This window comes from Cystoisospora suis, assembly GCF_002600585.1.
Source record: "Cystoisospora suis strain Wien I chromosome Unknown contig_2069, whole genome shotgun sequence".
Lineage (NCBI taxonomy): Eukaryota > Apicomplexa > Conoidasida > Eucoccidiorida > Sarcocystidae > Cystoisospora > Cystoisospora suis.
Window position 1 is genome coordinate 698 of NW_027154868.1, and position 17,062 is coordinate 17,759.

A 17,062-nucleotide genomic window follows, 5' to 3' on the forward strand; every position below is an offset into this window, starting at 1 on the left:
CAGTAGAGTATGAGGTTTTACATAGTGTTGCTGCAAAGGTGCTCGAGTATAGACGTATGTATGTTGACAGCCCGCAGACGGACAGGTATCAGTGTGAGTTAAGAAAGGTATCGGTCCAGCCACGACGAGAACGGATACCTAAAGAGGTAAACTACAAGGAAAGCAGTAGGATCTCGCGCTAACACCGCGAAAAAAAAAATCAGGAATCGCCGCCGTTCCGCCTTGTCCATCTGCAGACACCCGAGGGGAAGAAACTGATGATCTCCGGGATGTCTGTTTTACTCCACTTATTACTATGACGCTCCGAGCCCTTCCCCCAGCCGCGCTGTCTACTAGTGTCTCTACTCGATGACTGAACAGATGCTTCACAGGCGGGGCTGCGCACATCTGCAGGTGATCAAATGGAAGGAAGAAAGAAGAGTCAGATATTCCTTTCCTCCTCCTCGCCACCGCATACCCGCCTGTGCGCACTCAATTCCCGACAGGTTCTGTCACTCCCAGTCTGGCCGGTGTGTATACCTTTCCTACCTCCTGGATATCGTTACTCGGGCCGGGTAAGCCAAGCACACGAACGTAGTCAAAGCGTCTCATGCGATTAAGGTGATAGAGAATATAGTCCGCCACATACATTTCCCCGGCCTTGTGATCATTGACACATCCCAGGGCAGCCAGCTTTAGATTGGTTTCGAGATCTTTCATCCTAAGAAAAAACACATGCAAAAGCCAAAACCTCCTCCCACCAGCTGAAGCACATCCATCCACAGAAGGAAAGGGCTTCCCAGGAAAAACCAGGTGGTGAGACCAGACTGCTGAAAGGCAGACAGTTCAACTGCCCTACTGCTCCACTATGACAACCCATATGGCTGCTAGCCCGGATACCGAAGAAACTGGGACATTGAAAACAAACACCGTAGTGCTTCAGCGGGCTCGAAGCAACAGAAAAAGATTCGGCTAGATGACGTTGCCTCGCGGCTCATGTATCACTCCATGCTATGCCATCACGCGGCTAAGAGATGGAGTTCCCGAGAAGCAACGACACGAATGAGATGTTCCGGGCATGTACCGAGTCTGGAGATAAAGAAATAACCCACGCACAGATCAGCGCATGCAGACTAAATTCCAGCCTAGAATGAGTTGCGCGGCGAGCAGCTAAACACAAAAAACTACGCAAATGTGCTTATGGCAAATCCCTATCCTCCGCACACCGTGAACCGAAAACTGAGGATTTGCCGCACCACCCCAGTAGCCAACGTGTACGTACGCTTGAAACACGGCGTCGCGTCCCACAGATATGTGCGCAAATATAACCTCATACGTATGAGTTAACAGAACTAAACAGAGGTGTGTGGCAGACACTTCACAAATGTATATACGCGGTTCTGTATACACATGCATGAGATAACCTGTATATACACATATTACGAGAGATACATACATAGACACACACGACATACTACGTCTAAGCACACAATTGACACGTGATATGGACACTCGTACGATGAGAGTGTGTATGCATCCTGACGTAGCATTACTTAGGTAGCATGATCCCAGGGGTATCGTAACAATAAAGCCTAGGCCGATTTGAAATCTGAAACACTGACACCTCCTTCGTGACTCCAGCCGCTTTTCCCTCTTTTGCTTTCGTCCTCTCTATTAGCATTCATGTCAGTCCAGACACACATAGGCGTCTATGCAGCATAAAATGCCACGCCAAAAGAGGAAACACTCAGAAACATACCAACAATACCTGGGCATCTGTATTGTGATGGCTGTTAGAAAGACGACGATATAACTGTCGGCACTGGGACAGAATGAACCACAACAACGAAGAGGGACAGCTCCTAAAGAAACGGAACGAGCGAGCCGACTGGTGTAGAAGCCATCAATCTCGCAAATCTATAGGGAGATTGAAAATACGATAGTAGGTAAAAGCACTCCCTAGAACATGGAAGAGAGCACAAAAGTCTGGAGACATTCTAGAAAGGAAACGCCCATCCCCCTGCCGATTCATCACCGAACAGGCATTCCGCTTTGCAACGAAAGCAAACCGGAGCTATGAACACGAGAGACGAATTCAAAAAGCGCCTAGGTCTTTAGCCGTCCTCCGTATGCATATAATACCGCCTCCACCTTCAGCAACTCAGAACCAAACAGAAGTCACATAGCGCCGACCCTATTCTTCTCCTTAGTCCGAGTATCTAGACACAAAACCGAGAAAGACTGAGGGAAGGCGCTGAGAGAAGGTAATGAACAGACGCCCTGAAACACCGAACAGTGCATATGCGCTCATGTAGTCTTCTCAAACAGACATCATTATTGGCTTTGTTATTTGTCGTCACGTCTCGGAGAACACCCTCGCCTTTCCTCCTTCTTTTCTTCCTTTTCATTCTTGCTAATATCTGTTTTTTTCTTCACAGTTCTGAAAGCTTTATATGTTTTTTCCAAGCTTCTTCAAAATTTTGAGACCAGAAACAATGGAGAAATACACCACACTCTATCATAGCCTTTTCTTTCCGTCGGTAAGGGGCGTCACTAACAGTCCGTCCATCTGTTTTTGTTTCCAGCTTATGGTGATAGAAAGTCCAAGAAAGAAAAGCTTCGTGAGATTTACTCTTATGCTATGATAGCTATTATGATGAGGACGTCATGCGTGCACGCATTCTTTCCGGGAGGAACATTGAGCGCTGCCTCTGTGTAAAAGCAAAGGGGGGAATGAGTGAAATTAAGCAAATAACAGAGGAGGACAGACGAGAGAAGACGGCAAGATCTCTTAGTAGGAGGAGACCAGGAAGCCAATACGAAAGCGACATGTTCATCAGCATCGGGATCAGGATACTACTCACTAACTCCCTCGACGATTTTGTTATCAAGCCGACCAAAGCGAGACGCCTAGCACACGAAACATAAGAGCATCACTCAGGAAACAGACCTACTCGTCAGTGTGACTCACAGAAAATAGAAGAAAACTTCCCTCAGTTCCAAACATCCTACCTAATGTCAGGAAAGAACAAACGCTCTCGGCTTCAGTCAGAGAATCTTCACTTTTCACTCACTTCTCCTCATCTTGTTGCACTATCTTCATGGACACGATGCCCCCTGTTTTCCTGAATGCCTCCTTTCTCTGCCTCTCCCTATTTCTCACTTGCAAGTGTGATGTTTGATCGTATTTCTCCCAGTTTGCATAGTCGGGTACGCTTCACCCGACGCACACAAATGTTATGCGTGCTATGTACACATACATATAGACACGCGTGCACCCTACTTACATATCTGAAGTGGACGCGTGGCAGTCCTTCTCCACAGGTAGCAACACCCCTATGTATGATTGTATAAATACACAGATATGATGACGTATATACATTTATAGACGTGTAAAAGAGAAGGCATAGCGTACGCGTTTCATATGTGTACGTATCGATCATACGTGAGAGAATCCTAAGAACGTGTGTGGTGGGTCATGTAGATATCGCACGCTTGGTATCGGCGACAGATAAGAAAAGACTATGTATCTAGGTATCAATAGCTGTAGTTAAAGCGAATCGATATGATGATGTGTGTAACTTACGTTGATTGCGATTTTCTTCATAGCATTTAAGAGAGAAGATTTTCCTGTATTGGGTAGCCCAGCAAGCATCATCCAGATGCCTACAGTCTTGAAACGCGGGCGTATAGACTTCACCGCGAAATCTGTTATAGTTGAGACTTTCTTCAACTGAGGGGCACACGTCAACAGACACTACGGAACAAACAACACGAGACAAACAAAGATCTACAGACTGGAGACATGCATGGAAACCAGACATGATTCGCACAGGCTATCCTATACCGGTAGTGTAACCGGGTAATCCTCGTGCCTTTTCTTCAACTGAATGCAGACCATAGCCAGATGGTGACACACATACAGAGAAAGATAAATGTCATACGCATCTATCTGTCTGAAGGAGAACCGAGGGGCAGCGGTAAAGCATCAGTTACGACTATCACCCGCTTTCCCGCAGAGAGTCGTGATCTCTTTTCTACTATGCTATGGCAACTTCGTACGCACTGCTACAAAGAGCACAAGAAGCATCATGGGAGATTGAGAGAAGGGGGGGGGAAGACCCAAAGAAAACTAAGAACTGCGTGCAATCCCAGTCGCTGAGTATCGAAAACTACTGAGGAGGTGCAGCTCTCCTCATCTCACCCACATACCGACTTTCCTGTCCGTTTCCCGAAGCAGAAGAGGAAAGTGTTTTTTAGAGAAGACAGTACAGTTCACTCGACGACTACCCCGCGACTAGACAGCACACGCATTGAATCTATTCGTGCGCAGACTCGGTCTTTCTATCTAGAGTCGCGTCAGACTGATATACCGTGAAGCAGAGAGAATCTTTAAACTGAAAGGACGAGCAAAGAATCAAAGAAAAGCCTTCACGCTGTAAGCTATGAATCCGTTCGAAAGCTCGACAACTCCGGTGGACAGTACACGCACACCAGCTTGTGACTAACAAGAAGGGAAAGGGCAGCCGTATAAAACGGCAATGAAAAAGGAGAAAAGAAGAAAGCGCATACACTCAAACTGAGGGACTCACGGGAATCCCTGCGTCTTCAATAAGGGACCGGGCCCGCTAACAGGAGGCAGAGAAACCAGTCACAAAAAGGAGAAAAGAAGAAAGCGCATACACTCAACCTGACGAACGCACGGGTATGCCCGCGTCTTCAATAAGGGACCGGCTCGGCCTTCTCTCAGCGGAGCCTACGATCTTCCTCGATCTATCCTAGTTCTTACAGTCAAAAACGCGACTATGCGTGTACACATATATAAAGAAGAACACACACATCGGCTTTCTGCAAATGTGTGTAGACCCATCCACATGTCTATCCTTCTACATGCGTCTTTTTCCTTTCTCCGTCTCTCTTCTCTGTCAATTTGCACACTCACACGTGGAGACGAGTGATCCTTGACATACGTGTCTTTGTATCTACCTTATATCTGCTGTTGTGTATGAAGTCGCGTAAGTGAACACAATCTCCGACGAGAAGGAGAAGGAAAACACCTCGGCTTTTTCCAGTGTACTTATTTATGTGGCCGGACTTCCTTACACGGAGAAAGCAACCACGACAAGCCTCTAGCAGAAAAAACACTCCCTCCTTCTCCCTACGCATTCCTTCTTTTATACTCGGTATACACACTGACCTGCCAATCTATAGGAATATACGTACAAGCACACGTGCAACACAGTATGCAGATCGACCTATCTATCTATCCTTTACCGACGCTGACGGAACCGCTACCAAACCAGATAGTCCGCGGTCCCTCATTTAGATAGCCACAAACGTACGCAGATGAGTGCAAAGCCAGAAGAAGCCACGGAGAGAGAGGAAGACTTACGAGAGCGTCTCGTCTAGGAACGAGATCCGCTTTATTGAGAATGACGAGGCGTTGAACTGAAGAAGGAAGTTTCGAAGTTAAGAAGGAACTACTGCACGTTAAGGGAGCTCGAGCGTCTCTCACCTGTAAGAGTTATGAAGTGTACATACACCACAAGAGCACGGAAAGAGATATCAATAACTCGGAGAGTCTTCTTCGTCATGTCGGGTCTCCTTCCTTCAAACTTAAGAAGGAGTCTCCAGAATGCAAGCAAAGTCTCGACGGAGGAACAGAAGAAAAGAGCAAGACGAAGTAAAAGAAGCCCAGGTGGACGCAAGTGTTGATAGCTCCACAATACGTCCCTAGTACCAGCACAAGGATATGCGATGCCAAGCTGTGTGAGTATAACTGAAGGAGAGAGAGAGAGAAAGAAAGAACTAAAACAGAAGAAGAACGAGAAGGCTTGTACCGCTTGATAAAATGCCAGGTGGGAAAAGCTCAAGAGGAATCCCCCCCACTTGTCTTGAGTTGCCGAAGAGAGCGTCGAACATGACTAGCATCAAGACTCCTCCTAGCGCCAGTACGGGGACATCCCTGTGTAACGTCGATACCACTGTCGGTGGCTGTGAGGACATACCTCGAGAAGACAGTCGATGTGTTTGTAGCACTTGTCGATAGCTAGCGTTGCTTTGGTCATATGGGGAGGGAACCAAGTAATGGATCGATCTAGATTGAAATGTGTACGCGGCTGAAAGTCTTCAAAGAGACCTCCTTCATTTTCTGCGTGATCGGGCCTCCTTTCATGAAAAGAAGACGAAGAGAAAGAAGAAGGAAAGTAGGGAGTTGAGTCTGACGAAGACAGTTCATCTTGTTCTTCTTCTCTTGATGAGCCAGATGAGGGTGTACCGGGACGGAAGGTCGAGTTGAAAAGATTGAGAGCTCGGGGCCCTAGACCCCCATCGACATCTCCGGGCCCAGGATTCCAAGGAGACAGAGGTCGATACTTGTCTTGAGTACTAGTTGAAGACGAAGAAGAATAAATGGACCAACCAGGAGAAGAAGAAGAAGGATAGGTGGATGGAGAGGCAGGAGGGTAAAGAAGATCGGTTGGCTGAGGCCCTGTCGGGCGACGCCATGAACCGATACGGTTTTTGAATGACATCATCCACCGGGAACAACTACACATGCGCATCCACATGTATATATACACAGGCATACACTACAAGATCTTTTCGTGCATATCTTTATGCCGACAGAGAATAGTAAAGAGAAGTTCAAAGTGTATCTATCGATCTTGCTCTCTCATGTGTCCTTCGTCTGTCTTTTACTTGCTCCAAGCGAAAGAGGGGAGCGTGACGGGTGGGCTGCTTAGCTACCTGCCTCGTCCTATAGAAGACGAGAAACGTTTACGCCAAACTGCCTCACCCCCTCCCTCTTCCTTTCCTCCCACCTCCCTCTTCGAAATTGAAAAAAACACGACGACCCCCCTCAGTTACACGTAGCCTCTTCGTGGAATCGGCTGTATGCCCCTTGTTCTCCTGATGCCTTAGGATGAATGAGATGGACTTGTCGTAGCTGCGAGGGCGAGGATTCCGTGCCTAGGTAATCCGACTGTGTAGAGGCATCGACATGTAGGCCATGACGTGGTTGACTGGGAGAGAGTCAGAGAAGAACATAGAACTTTCTTAGGTTTCGTGGAAGCAGCATGACAAGGTACAGGAAAACGTCACAAGTGCTGCTTCTTTGTCGTCAACCCGCTTCCCTGAAGCCTCCATGTTGATGTCCTTCATGGAACCCCTGTGAATGAAAAGTGGTTGGCTGATGGGAGAAGACAGAAAGAGGAGAAGGTTGTACAGAACGATGAAACAAAGGAATAGAATTAGGAAAGATGAAAACGACTGGAGGAGGATAAGAAGCAGCCTCGCTTACTGGATAGCACAACATGCTTCGTAACTTGTCTTACAATGAAGGGTACACATCTATCTGCATATCAAGAAGGTGAGCTTCCATATCACAGTTGTCAACCGACGATTGAGGAAAACATACAGTGCAAATTGGTGGAGAGCTGCTCTAAGTACTCCTTCTTTTGGGCTGGGAACTGATTAATAAGATACCGTTTTTCTGCTGCTCGAAAAGCTTTTACCTCCCTTCATAAAAACTCTTCGCATGCATGCAGTGAAAAAGACAGCCGGGAGAGTGAGAGTAGTAGCTGAACGGCATGCTTGACTGAAAGAAACAGCTCGCTGCCATCTTCGGAGAACCGAGCCCGAGCAAAACGGGCCCGTGCTCGCTTCGTTTCTCAGAACCAGCAGACGTCTTTGAGAGAGAGATAGAGATACTGGAGGTTCAAGAGAACTTGCTGCTAAGCAGAAACTTTGTGAACATACACCATCGGGGTTGGCGGGCGTCCCGCTTTGAGGGCGAAGTGTTCTTCTACGGTGACTGAGAAAACTAACTCTGTTTTTTGTCACTTTTGTAAAAACAACCCTTCTTTTCTCTCCTTCGTTCTCTCTGATGAAGGGGGGTGAGTACATACTGTTGAAAGTTGTGTCTCTCCTTCTGCAAAAGAAGTCCCTCCAAGACACGGCCGTTTTTCCCCCCCAGAGTCATTCAGCTAGCTACTACTAGCTGGTTTCCTACACCTCCGAAAGACTCAGATGCGGTCTTTTCTCTTCTCCTGTTTCCTCTCTTTTTCTCTTCTATGACTCGTCCAGCTACCTCTTTATTCATTTCTTCTTTTACTTGTGCTTTTTTCATTTGTCGCGGGTGCCTGTGGACGAAGAACGTCTCGTCAACCCGAGGAGGCCGTCAGACTGGAAGGCATGCGGGTGATACAGAGTGAAGAGATCTTTCCACTCTTGCATTCCTTGATTACTCTTCTTCTTCTCATAGCAAGAGGACACATCTATGGGAATTCCTAGGCCAGAGATAAAGGAGAGCCTCGAAGGTACCCAGGAAAAGGCGTTTCCGCTTGTCTACGCCTTCCACAGAATTCTTTCTCCTGTCTTTGTTTCGCAGTGAAAGAAAATCTCCTCCAAGTACTCGTTGGTCTGCAGAAGCCAAAAACTTAGAAGAGCTTTACTCAGTTATGATACCGTCCTTCTGAGGGTGGCCTCATACACGTACATGTCTAGTCTCTCCCTTCTTTTAAATAGATGGGTAAAAGCTCGTCTATAAAGAGTTTTTTCTTTTTCGTTCTTGTCTCCTTTCCGTTGCCTTTCTTCTACTACCACTTTCTCTACTCATTCTCTTTCTATGCAGATGCCCGTTTGTATATACGTGGACACCTCCGGTTAACTATCTGTCTGCACAGTAAGTATGTAAGGAATAGATCCCTGTCCCGAAAGAGGGATCTATAAGGCCATCCCCTGTAGATGCATGTGCAGTATCGCCTCTACACTTGTCTTCGCCCCAGAGTTATATCAGTTTGTCTGTAATAAGCCCGGATCTCTCTTCTTCCTCATTTCCTTCTTGTGTATCATCCTTCTTTCATTCCTAAATTAAATACTGCGTTTCTCTGTGAAAGGGAGTCCTCGTTCTCAATCACTCTCCTCCGACGTCTCTGTCTGGTCTCTTTCACTTCTGTCAAGTTTATTTTTTTCGCATCCATCACCTTTGCATCTTCAATTTCCTTTCTTTCGTTTATTTTATTTCCTGTTGAAGTCTTAACATGGCCTCTTCCTTCTTCCTCTTCACTTTCTCTCTCTCTTTTCTCCTCATAAGGCCATCCTACAGCCCTACAAGCATTTATGAATAGTTACCTACAGATCCCACAGACAGTTGTACCTACTCGTTCTTCTTCACGAGAATGACTTCCACAGCGTCTCTGGTGCTCTCGCCCTCGGCCTCTCGTCTCCCTCATTGTCGAAGCTGTCCATTCAAGCCTAAGCCTCTCCCTCTGAGAAAGAAAGTGTTTTTGAAAGGAAGGAACGCGGGAGAAGATGACGACGATGATTACCATCCCTCTATGTGGGCTGCTCTGCTAGAAGCTGAAGCTTCGAAGTGGGAGGAGGCCGAGGGGCTGGACGAAGAGGCGGAGAAGAAAAACGCCCATGGAGGACTATTCGGAGCTGGAGTTGGACTAGACAGGAAAGATAAGAAGAAAGAAACGGCAGACGAGGAACACAGGAGAAGGAGACAGAAAGCTGACCAGATGCTTTGTAGCAGTCAAAAATGTCGCACCTGGTTTGATCTAAGAAGTTGGTTTGGCCTTGAAGACAAAGATTTAAGTGACGCAGATTTTGAAGCTTGCTTTATACCTGTCACCAAGGATGGAATTGGGTATGTATGTATATATCTATGCATGCATGTATGTATAGACGATGTGTTTTGGCGAGCAGTTTCGTACCTTGAAGTCTTACTACCACTCTCAATAACGCCAACGAAATAATTTCTTTTTTGTCGCTATCCCCACTCAAATGGATCTTCTACACAACCTTACACTGCATCCTGGGTAGCCACTGCGGGTACGCATGCACCTGTCTACGTGGCGCATGTACACCAACTGGATAAATCTTTCTGTCTTAACATAGCGACACACACATTTATGTAACTCTACATCTAAATTTAGGTCAGTGTGAAGAGGGTGGAACTCGCTGCTTGTCAAGATAGAGACCTTACAGGGCAACCTTTTTTTCCGTTCATTTCTCCACCATGGGTAGAATGCAAGCCACACTGCGCAGCCCATGTCTTTCACCGTCTTTCCATCTTTGAGAAACCGCCGTTTCTTCGTGGATGTGGCTCTGTTGTTTTCTTTCTTTTGTCCCCTAGGCTCTTCGAGCACTTCGTAGAACTGGGGAAGAAGACCCTGGAGACAACGGCAGAGATGTTTTTCTTTCATCACTTCAATGTTTACGAAGCTCCACAGGAAGAAGATTACGGTTCGGGGGTGTTCTCTTCTTCTCTTCGAGTTAATGAGAATCTCGAAGATACCATGGACTTCATTGCCCCTCCACCTCTCCCTGTCCCGTCCGACTTAGGACGTCGTCTTACAAAGAAGCACTCAGTGTTGCAATTAGCTTACACAGAGAAACACACGGAGCGCACTACCTCTCCTTTGAGTCTCTATAAGTTCGGGTGTGCTTATCTGGCGGGAGCTCAGGGACTAAACACAAGGACAAGTGTAGTCGACTATGTCCGCGCATGCATTGGATATTCCTGCTGCTGTTCGTCGTCCAGCTTCACGCCCCAAAAAAGTGTCTACGTCTGGACCTCCTCTCTTATCAAACATATCTACTGGACTCAAAGGTAATCATGTCGATAGCGGGACGATACTATCTATCTATCTATCAATCTATCTATCTATCTCCGTGTACATATAGCATACGAGGTTCCATGTTGAGCCTGGCTTGCCTCTAGTAAGCGGTTGAATCGACGCCAGCAGTAGAGTGTCTTTCGCTCTGACCGCGCGCACATACATACGGACGTACCATACTGCTTTGTATTCTCTATTTCGTATTTTGTCCTGTAGGGTTACATCAGGAGAAACACGGGAGGAGAGCTGGCTCATTCAAGATCTCCAAGAATACCTCGGATATAACTGTAGGTTCAGTCTCCTTCTTTTCACCTTCTTCTCTCGCCTCTCTACTCCATCTTTCTCTTCAGAGGGCGAACAGACACAAATGAAAGAGCCGCTCTCCTTAGTTGTATGTCTTCTTCTAAACAAGGTCACAGTCCCTCAGTACGGCAGCATTCTCCTTGTGCGCATACAAAGACGGAACTAATACCATCTACATAACAATTAAGTAGAGAGTAAACAGCACATACATGCAGACCATATGGAGGTGCGTCTCTATACGTTTCTCTCTCCTGGCCATATGTTTCTAGACACCGAGCCTCCGGAGTACCCTTCTGTGTGAGCCAGCAGAAGACCTCGACGGTTCAGTTGAAAAGGAGAAACGGCACGGCAAGATATAAACAGTCAGGTTTCTTAGTTAGATACATGGAGACACGGAGAGAGGAAGGATAGAGAGATAAGAAAAAGTCCTCGACACCCTGCGGGCAGAACTGTTTTGTCGTCGTGACTTACCTGGGTGAGTGTACTTTCTTTTTTCTTTGATCTGAAAGACGTAGGCCTCACTCGAGCAGTTCGAGAATGCCTAGGAGGTTCAAGGGATGCAAGCATAACTTCAGCTCCCCCCGGTGACAGACTCCTTCGGGTGTATCTACAGGACTACTTTGAAGAGCTTGCTCAGGTAAATGTGCAAGGATAGACAAGGGTAGATGCCGCACTATATTAGCCAGCAAAAGCTCGGGCAGTACGAGTAGTACTGGCCTTGTTGTCTACCGAGTTCTTTTCCACACCCTATTGAGAACGGCTGTCCATGCCAGTGGGGAGATCGTTGTAGATACCGGAGATAAGGCAATTGCGATGTAAAGACAGGTAAAAGACTCCTCTCTGCCCTGTCTTTCCGGGATCTTCTTTTTTCTGAGGCTCTAGCAATTCAGGCTTCGCATTCTCCGTTACGAGAAACTCACAAGAAAAATTCGATGAGCTACAGTCCCCTTGTCTGTCTTTCTTTCTTCCTCTTTTCTAGTTATCTGTCTGCTTTTCAAAAGGATGATGCTAGTAAGAAGTCATGATCATCTCTTCTTCTTCGCTCTTCCTAAAGAGGATGAGTCGATGACTCGTTTGTGCGGCGTGGTGCTGTCCATGTATTCCCCTGTACGTCTATGTCCGGGTATCGCGTAATCTTTTTTGGGCACAAAGGACTTTCGAGCTTTTTCTTCTTCTTCTTTGTCATTCCTTTGCATCAAGTCGTTCTAGTGTTTTTTAATCTCTCTGCACGTAAGAGGAGTACAGCAGGGGTATAGACACCTGTCCCACATACATGCAAGGCTCTCCAGTGCGCCAGTACGTACACACGTGCGCACATATACGCTCGGTCGTATATACGTCTTTCGTCTTGTCCTTTTTTCATGATACCTGTCTAGATCTCTTCTTTCGCCTACTTCGTGCTTCTCATTCTGCACCGGTTTGCTGCTTTCGCCGTTGCTTTTCTGTTTCGGTCGCACTTTTCATCTTCTTTTCTTCTGGTTGCTCTCGTTTCTCCCCTTGTTCCGCAGGGCAGTAGCATACCTCCAGAGGACGTACACAACTGGGTGTCTCGGGAAGTTGACCATTTCTTTGAGAGCTGTGCGATTCCTCTTTTCGCATCTGCTTTTCTTTCTTTATCTCCCTTTCTTGCTGAGGGATACGAAATGTTACCAGGCACTGCGGAAAGAGGAAGTATACATAAATGGCATGGTCTACCTGGTTCGCATGTATACGTAGAGACTTTCATGTAAGTCCCCTCCCTCGTCGTCTTCCTCGAGATGATACTTATCCACTTCAGCTTCTTTTTCCTTCACAGTTGCTCGCAGTATGTACTGTCTAAGAATGTAGCCATGTTCGAGAATGTATATATATGTATTCTCATAGTATTCGAAGGAAGAAGATGAGCTCCCAGGAGTGTTTGTAATGCGGGAGCGGTTTCAAACAAGCTCATAAATCTACTGAAGAGAGACTGCGAATACAGTCAGCGACCTGGAGAATCCATTTGGTGTCGGAGAGGGGAGGGAGCGAACGACCAAGGAATGACAGTTATTTCTATGGACTCTGAGCAAACCTACATACACCCATTCATCCATACATACATAAATCCATGCGTACATACATACATCTGTTTGAAATAGGTGGAGAAGTCCAGGGCCTGCTTCTCTCCCCCCCCGCCCCCCGCTCTCCGTTCCCGTCTCTAGAGCTTCCTGCTTTTCGGTTGTCCTTCTTTCTACTCTTCTTCTGCGGTGTCTGCAAAGGCGGAGACGAACGGATCCAAGGCTTCTACAGACACAATCTCATGTGGGTCTTGGTGGCGTTTCTTTCTTTCTTCCTTTCTTTTTTTGCTTCTTTCTTGTCGGCACAGGTGTCTTCTGAGTATCTCGTGGCGCCATCAGCCAGAAGACCGTGCAAAGATCTGGATGAAGTCTCTTATACAACGGTTAAGACAGGTAAAGACAACTCCTGTACTCTTCCTTCTCATCCTTTTTTTCTTACAGAGTTGTCCGTTTTGAGTAGGCGATGGCTGCATGATGTCCAGCTTCATTGGTTCATCGTCGGTCTTTCTCTTTCCGAAAATAGGTTTGGAAAAGATCTGTTTCACTGAGCCTGATAGGATACATTTTCTAGTTCTTCTCAGCCCTGACTTGAGGTCGGTTCTTTTCGCGATGCTGCGGTGTCAAGTTGCGGCGACAAAACCCTGACTATCAGCTATCAGCCATACACCAGGTGCCCGCGTGCTGAATAGCTAGCTGACTAACTAGTGAATCGAAGGTGTCAGGCTACTGAGCACTTCTCTGTGGAACGACAAGAGGCGGGACGCCGGCTACACACTTCTCTTCTTTTCTCTTTTAAGAGCTTATCTGTTTTCACTCAGGTTCTTTAGCAACGCCTTCGTTTTCCTTTTTCGTCTCCGGCCTCGTCCGAGTACCGCTGCAGAAGCATCCGGTCTCATTAACATACGCAACTCCTAGTCCACATCTGTACCGCGATGTCACATATATACGTGTCTATAGTACTCATTCATATATCTTCATGTGTACGGCACATTTAGATTGTGTGTAGGTGTGGTCATTTTGTAGATCCACGTATACTTATAGAGATGCGTATACCCATGCCTCTCCTCTGTCCTTTCCTTGTCTTTGTCTCCTCCCTATCCTCGGTGTGGGTCTTCCTTGAAAAAAAGCCCGGGCTTCTTCTCTGGAAAAATTAAGAAGCTCCCCCTCTCTCCTTGGGAATCATCCACTGTTTGTTTCATCCTCTTTCCTTCTTGTCTGTTGCATTCTTTCTTTCTCTCTCTCTCCACTTTGCGTGTCTCATGGCTTTTCTTTGTGTGTGTTTTTGCTTCTCGTCTTCTCTCTGTTGACTTCCCCAAAGCTCCAACTGACAGTGGAGGTCGTCCGTCTAGACCGGCAGATGGAGAAAGGCCGCGGTCGGCACTCCGGGAGAAGAAGAGGGGGGACGAACAGCGGAGGCGTAGATATACGCAGGTATCATATGGTGAGAGAAGGCCTGCTTGGTAAATATCTGGTTTGGACGCGAGCCTTCGCTCAAGCGGAAAGAAAACATCAGACTGCACGTGAAGCTGGTAAGTGAACTCCTAGGACAAAGTTTCATAGTTCTCGCCATTGCTTCTTTTTGCTCAACCAGCATCCAAGGATGTACCTGATGGACGCGTGCATGTTTATGGACGTCTTACAAATCCCCGGTCGCTTCTTGAAACAACAAGATGTGTGTCATGCCTTGGTACCACGCTGAGGCTTTACAAGATACATACGCATATCTTACTATGCATGCATGTGTAGATATGTACGTCTACGTTCTAGTGTTTTCACCTGTCAAGCAAGACACTCATCAAAGAGATTTGCTTCTGAGAACGCGTGCGTAAATCATACGTACGTACCTGTATCTATGTATCCAGGCATATAAATACACACACACCAACATACAGATAGTTCTAGTGGATATATATGTATATATATATATATATACATATATCTACGTATACCTATCTATGCGGCTGGGGGCATCCACATGAAGGTAGCGCGGTCGAGGGCGGCGAGTAGAGCTGAGGATTACCTCCGATAGTGTTGACAGGAAAGCGAAGATCAGAGTAATTCTTCAGAGCCGGATATGTTGCGCTCCAGTGCTGCATACTTGAAAAGGCAGGAGACAAGCTCTGGTATTGGCGTCTCTCTTCTCGTAACAAACAGAGAAATGTGGAGTGCTGGAGAGGGAAGTTTACGGTAGTGACACGACTCAAGCGGCAGTTTTTTGTCGAAAGCGTTATCTCTGTGGTATCTGCATCTACATCTTCACAGAAAAGCGGTCGTTCTGCATATGTAGACCTAACTGTGTTCATACCTGCAACGGTAGTCTACCTTATATTGTAATTGTCGAGGTATCTCCTGCAGCTTACCCACTACAGTATCGGAGATTTTATATCCGTCCTTCTGTCACTATGTATCCATCAAAGCACACGTCGCGTGTATGTTCGAGCTGTCTTAGTGTTGAGAGTCTTTTCTTGAAGCCGAGGAGACACGCATAACTTCCATTACTGCTCTTTATTCATTATTGTTCTCCTTATGCCTTTCCTTCTCTGTGTTCAGCCCGAGCTTCCAGATGTCAACTGATACCTTCACCAGAGGCTTTGGCTCTGTTTGCTAGGGAAGATCCTCACATCGGGAAGACAGCCTTGGGAAGTGGTGCCAATGGTTCCTCTGTATGTCCTGACTGGATCTCTAGTCTCTTGCCTCATTCTGTTTCCTCTTTCTTCAACACAGGGGTGACGAAGAAGACTGGAGTTCTTAGTGAGAGCTCTCCAATCTTCCCTCCTTCCTACGGCATTCCTCGGAGAGGACGAGGATTCTGGCAGCTCTATGATCGTGAAGGAAATTTGAAGTATGAGCTCATGCTGGCTGGAGGCCCTGTGAATGTTGATGCTCTAAAAGCTTTGTGTGTTGAACGAGACGGAGAAAATCATGACGGCCGGGTATCTTACAACCTGTCGGTGAACAGCTAAGTGCTAACAGAATCAAGAGAGGGAGTTTGAAGGAGGATAACAAGGACAGGGGTGGTTAGGAGATCCCTGTCTCTTTATGCTCCGGGGTGAAGTAAGGATTGAGTGGCCGTGGTCTTTACAGGAATGAACTGAAGTGACGTAGTCATTCAGAAGAGGAAAATACTTGACCGAGTTCACGGTTTATCAAGAATCGAAACTTATTTTCAATCAAGAGATTTGTAGTCTTGTCGGGGAGCGCAGTAGCGCAGAAGTCCACCTAACCAACTGACTGGCAACTGGGTACTGAGGGAGAAAGCCGTAGAAGTTCTCATATAGAGAAGGATCTCCGCAAGGAGTTTCCACTGGACGTACACAGGAAGAGCCCGGTAGGACATAAAGACCTACAACTCTGTGATCATCCTGCAATTCAGCCTTTTTTAAACCTGATCCTTTCATGAGTTTCCGCCTTTGTGTATTTGTCCCAGAGGACTGCCATTCACTCTTCTGTCATCTCTCGTCCCAAATTGACGAGCAGAGACACTCGTCATAAAGACGACATTACATCAGCAAGCTACGAGGCAACTGGACATATGAGAAACATCACTTGCTCGTGGGTTGGACTCTTTTGACCAGACTCTGCTACTCACACTTTTTCACCAGGCGAGACAGAAGGTTCATAGCTCACAGTCGTTGTCTGTGGTTGTACACACTCTCGGGCCCCCCCTCTCCCCCGCAACAGATAGCCTACTACGGTACGTGAAACCTCTCCTTGCACACCAAGCGTAGCGGTTTCCTCCTTAGTTTCTTGCCAGGCGTCCACGCAGGACTTCCACCGACATCATCGAAGTTTTTTGTTGTTCCCGTAGCACCACAGTTTGAAAACGATGTCGGCAAACCTCGTGAAATATCTAGCATGCATGAAGTCTCATGGGAGTTTCGCCGCACGAAGGATTCTCTACATGTTTATCCTTGAGTAGATCGGACAAGAGATCTCCCACAAACTTGCCGTGGGGGGGCTGGAAAGCGTGGACAACCTCAAACGGAGGAATCTCGAGGCGAGCCCGGGAACGTACTGAGACGAGTACATTGGTTATAGAGAGGACGCCACGAAGCAGATCTCAAGTCTTCTTTTCACCGGAGGAAAGCGCAAAGAGAATTGGCCCTTCCGTTCTCTTGT

The 17,062-nt window shown here is 46.9% G+C and overlaps 2 protein-coding genes across 2 annotated transcripts in view; one reads left to right on the forward strand and one right to left on the reverse strand.

The window, feature by feature from the left end:
- Window positions 1–7,479, reverse strand: part of CSUI_004422 — an 8,157-nt gene extending 678 nt beyond the window's left edge. Inside the window, exons 1-7 of the mRNA XM_068064613.1 lie at window positions 5,988–7,479; window positions 5,372–5,494; window positions 4,572–4,607; window positions 3,566–3,736; window positions 2,844–2,889; window positions 1,533–1,650; window positions 529–700 (exon numbers count right to left, since the gene is read on the reverse strand). Of these exons, the coding sequence (XP_067923401.1) occupies window positions 529–700; window positions 1,533–1,650; window positions 2,844–2,889; window positions 3,566–3,736; window positions 4,572–4,607; window positions 5,372–5,494; window positions 5,988–6,566 (1,245 nt within the window). The 5' untranslated portion in view covers window positions 6,567–7,479. The remainder of the gene's footprint in view (window positions 1–528; window positions 701–1,532; window positions 1,651–2,843; window positions 2,890–3,565; window positions 3,737–4,571; window positions 4,608–5,371; window positions 5,495–5,987) is intronic.
- A 182-nt stretch (window positions 7,480–7,661) lies between these two features.
- CSUI_004423 (apicomplexan specific related) lies at window positions 7,662–16,149 on the forward strand. The gene is made up of 8 exons (XM_068064614.1): window positions 7,662–9,631; window positions 10,121–10,597; window positions 10,821–10,891; window positions 11,417–11,544; window positions 12,416–12,633; window positions 13,252–13,336; window positions 14,262–14,472; window positions 15,494–16,149. Exons 1-8 carry the CDS (start codon window positions 9,159–9,161, stop codon window positions 15,904–15,906), a joined length of 2,076 nt encoding a protein of 691 aa, XP_067923402.1. The 5' UTR covers window positions 7,662–9,158; the 3' UTR covers window positions 15,907–16,149.
- The last annotated feature ends 913 nt before the right edge of the window (window positions 16,150–17,062 follow it).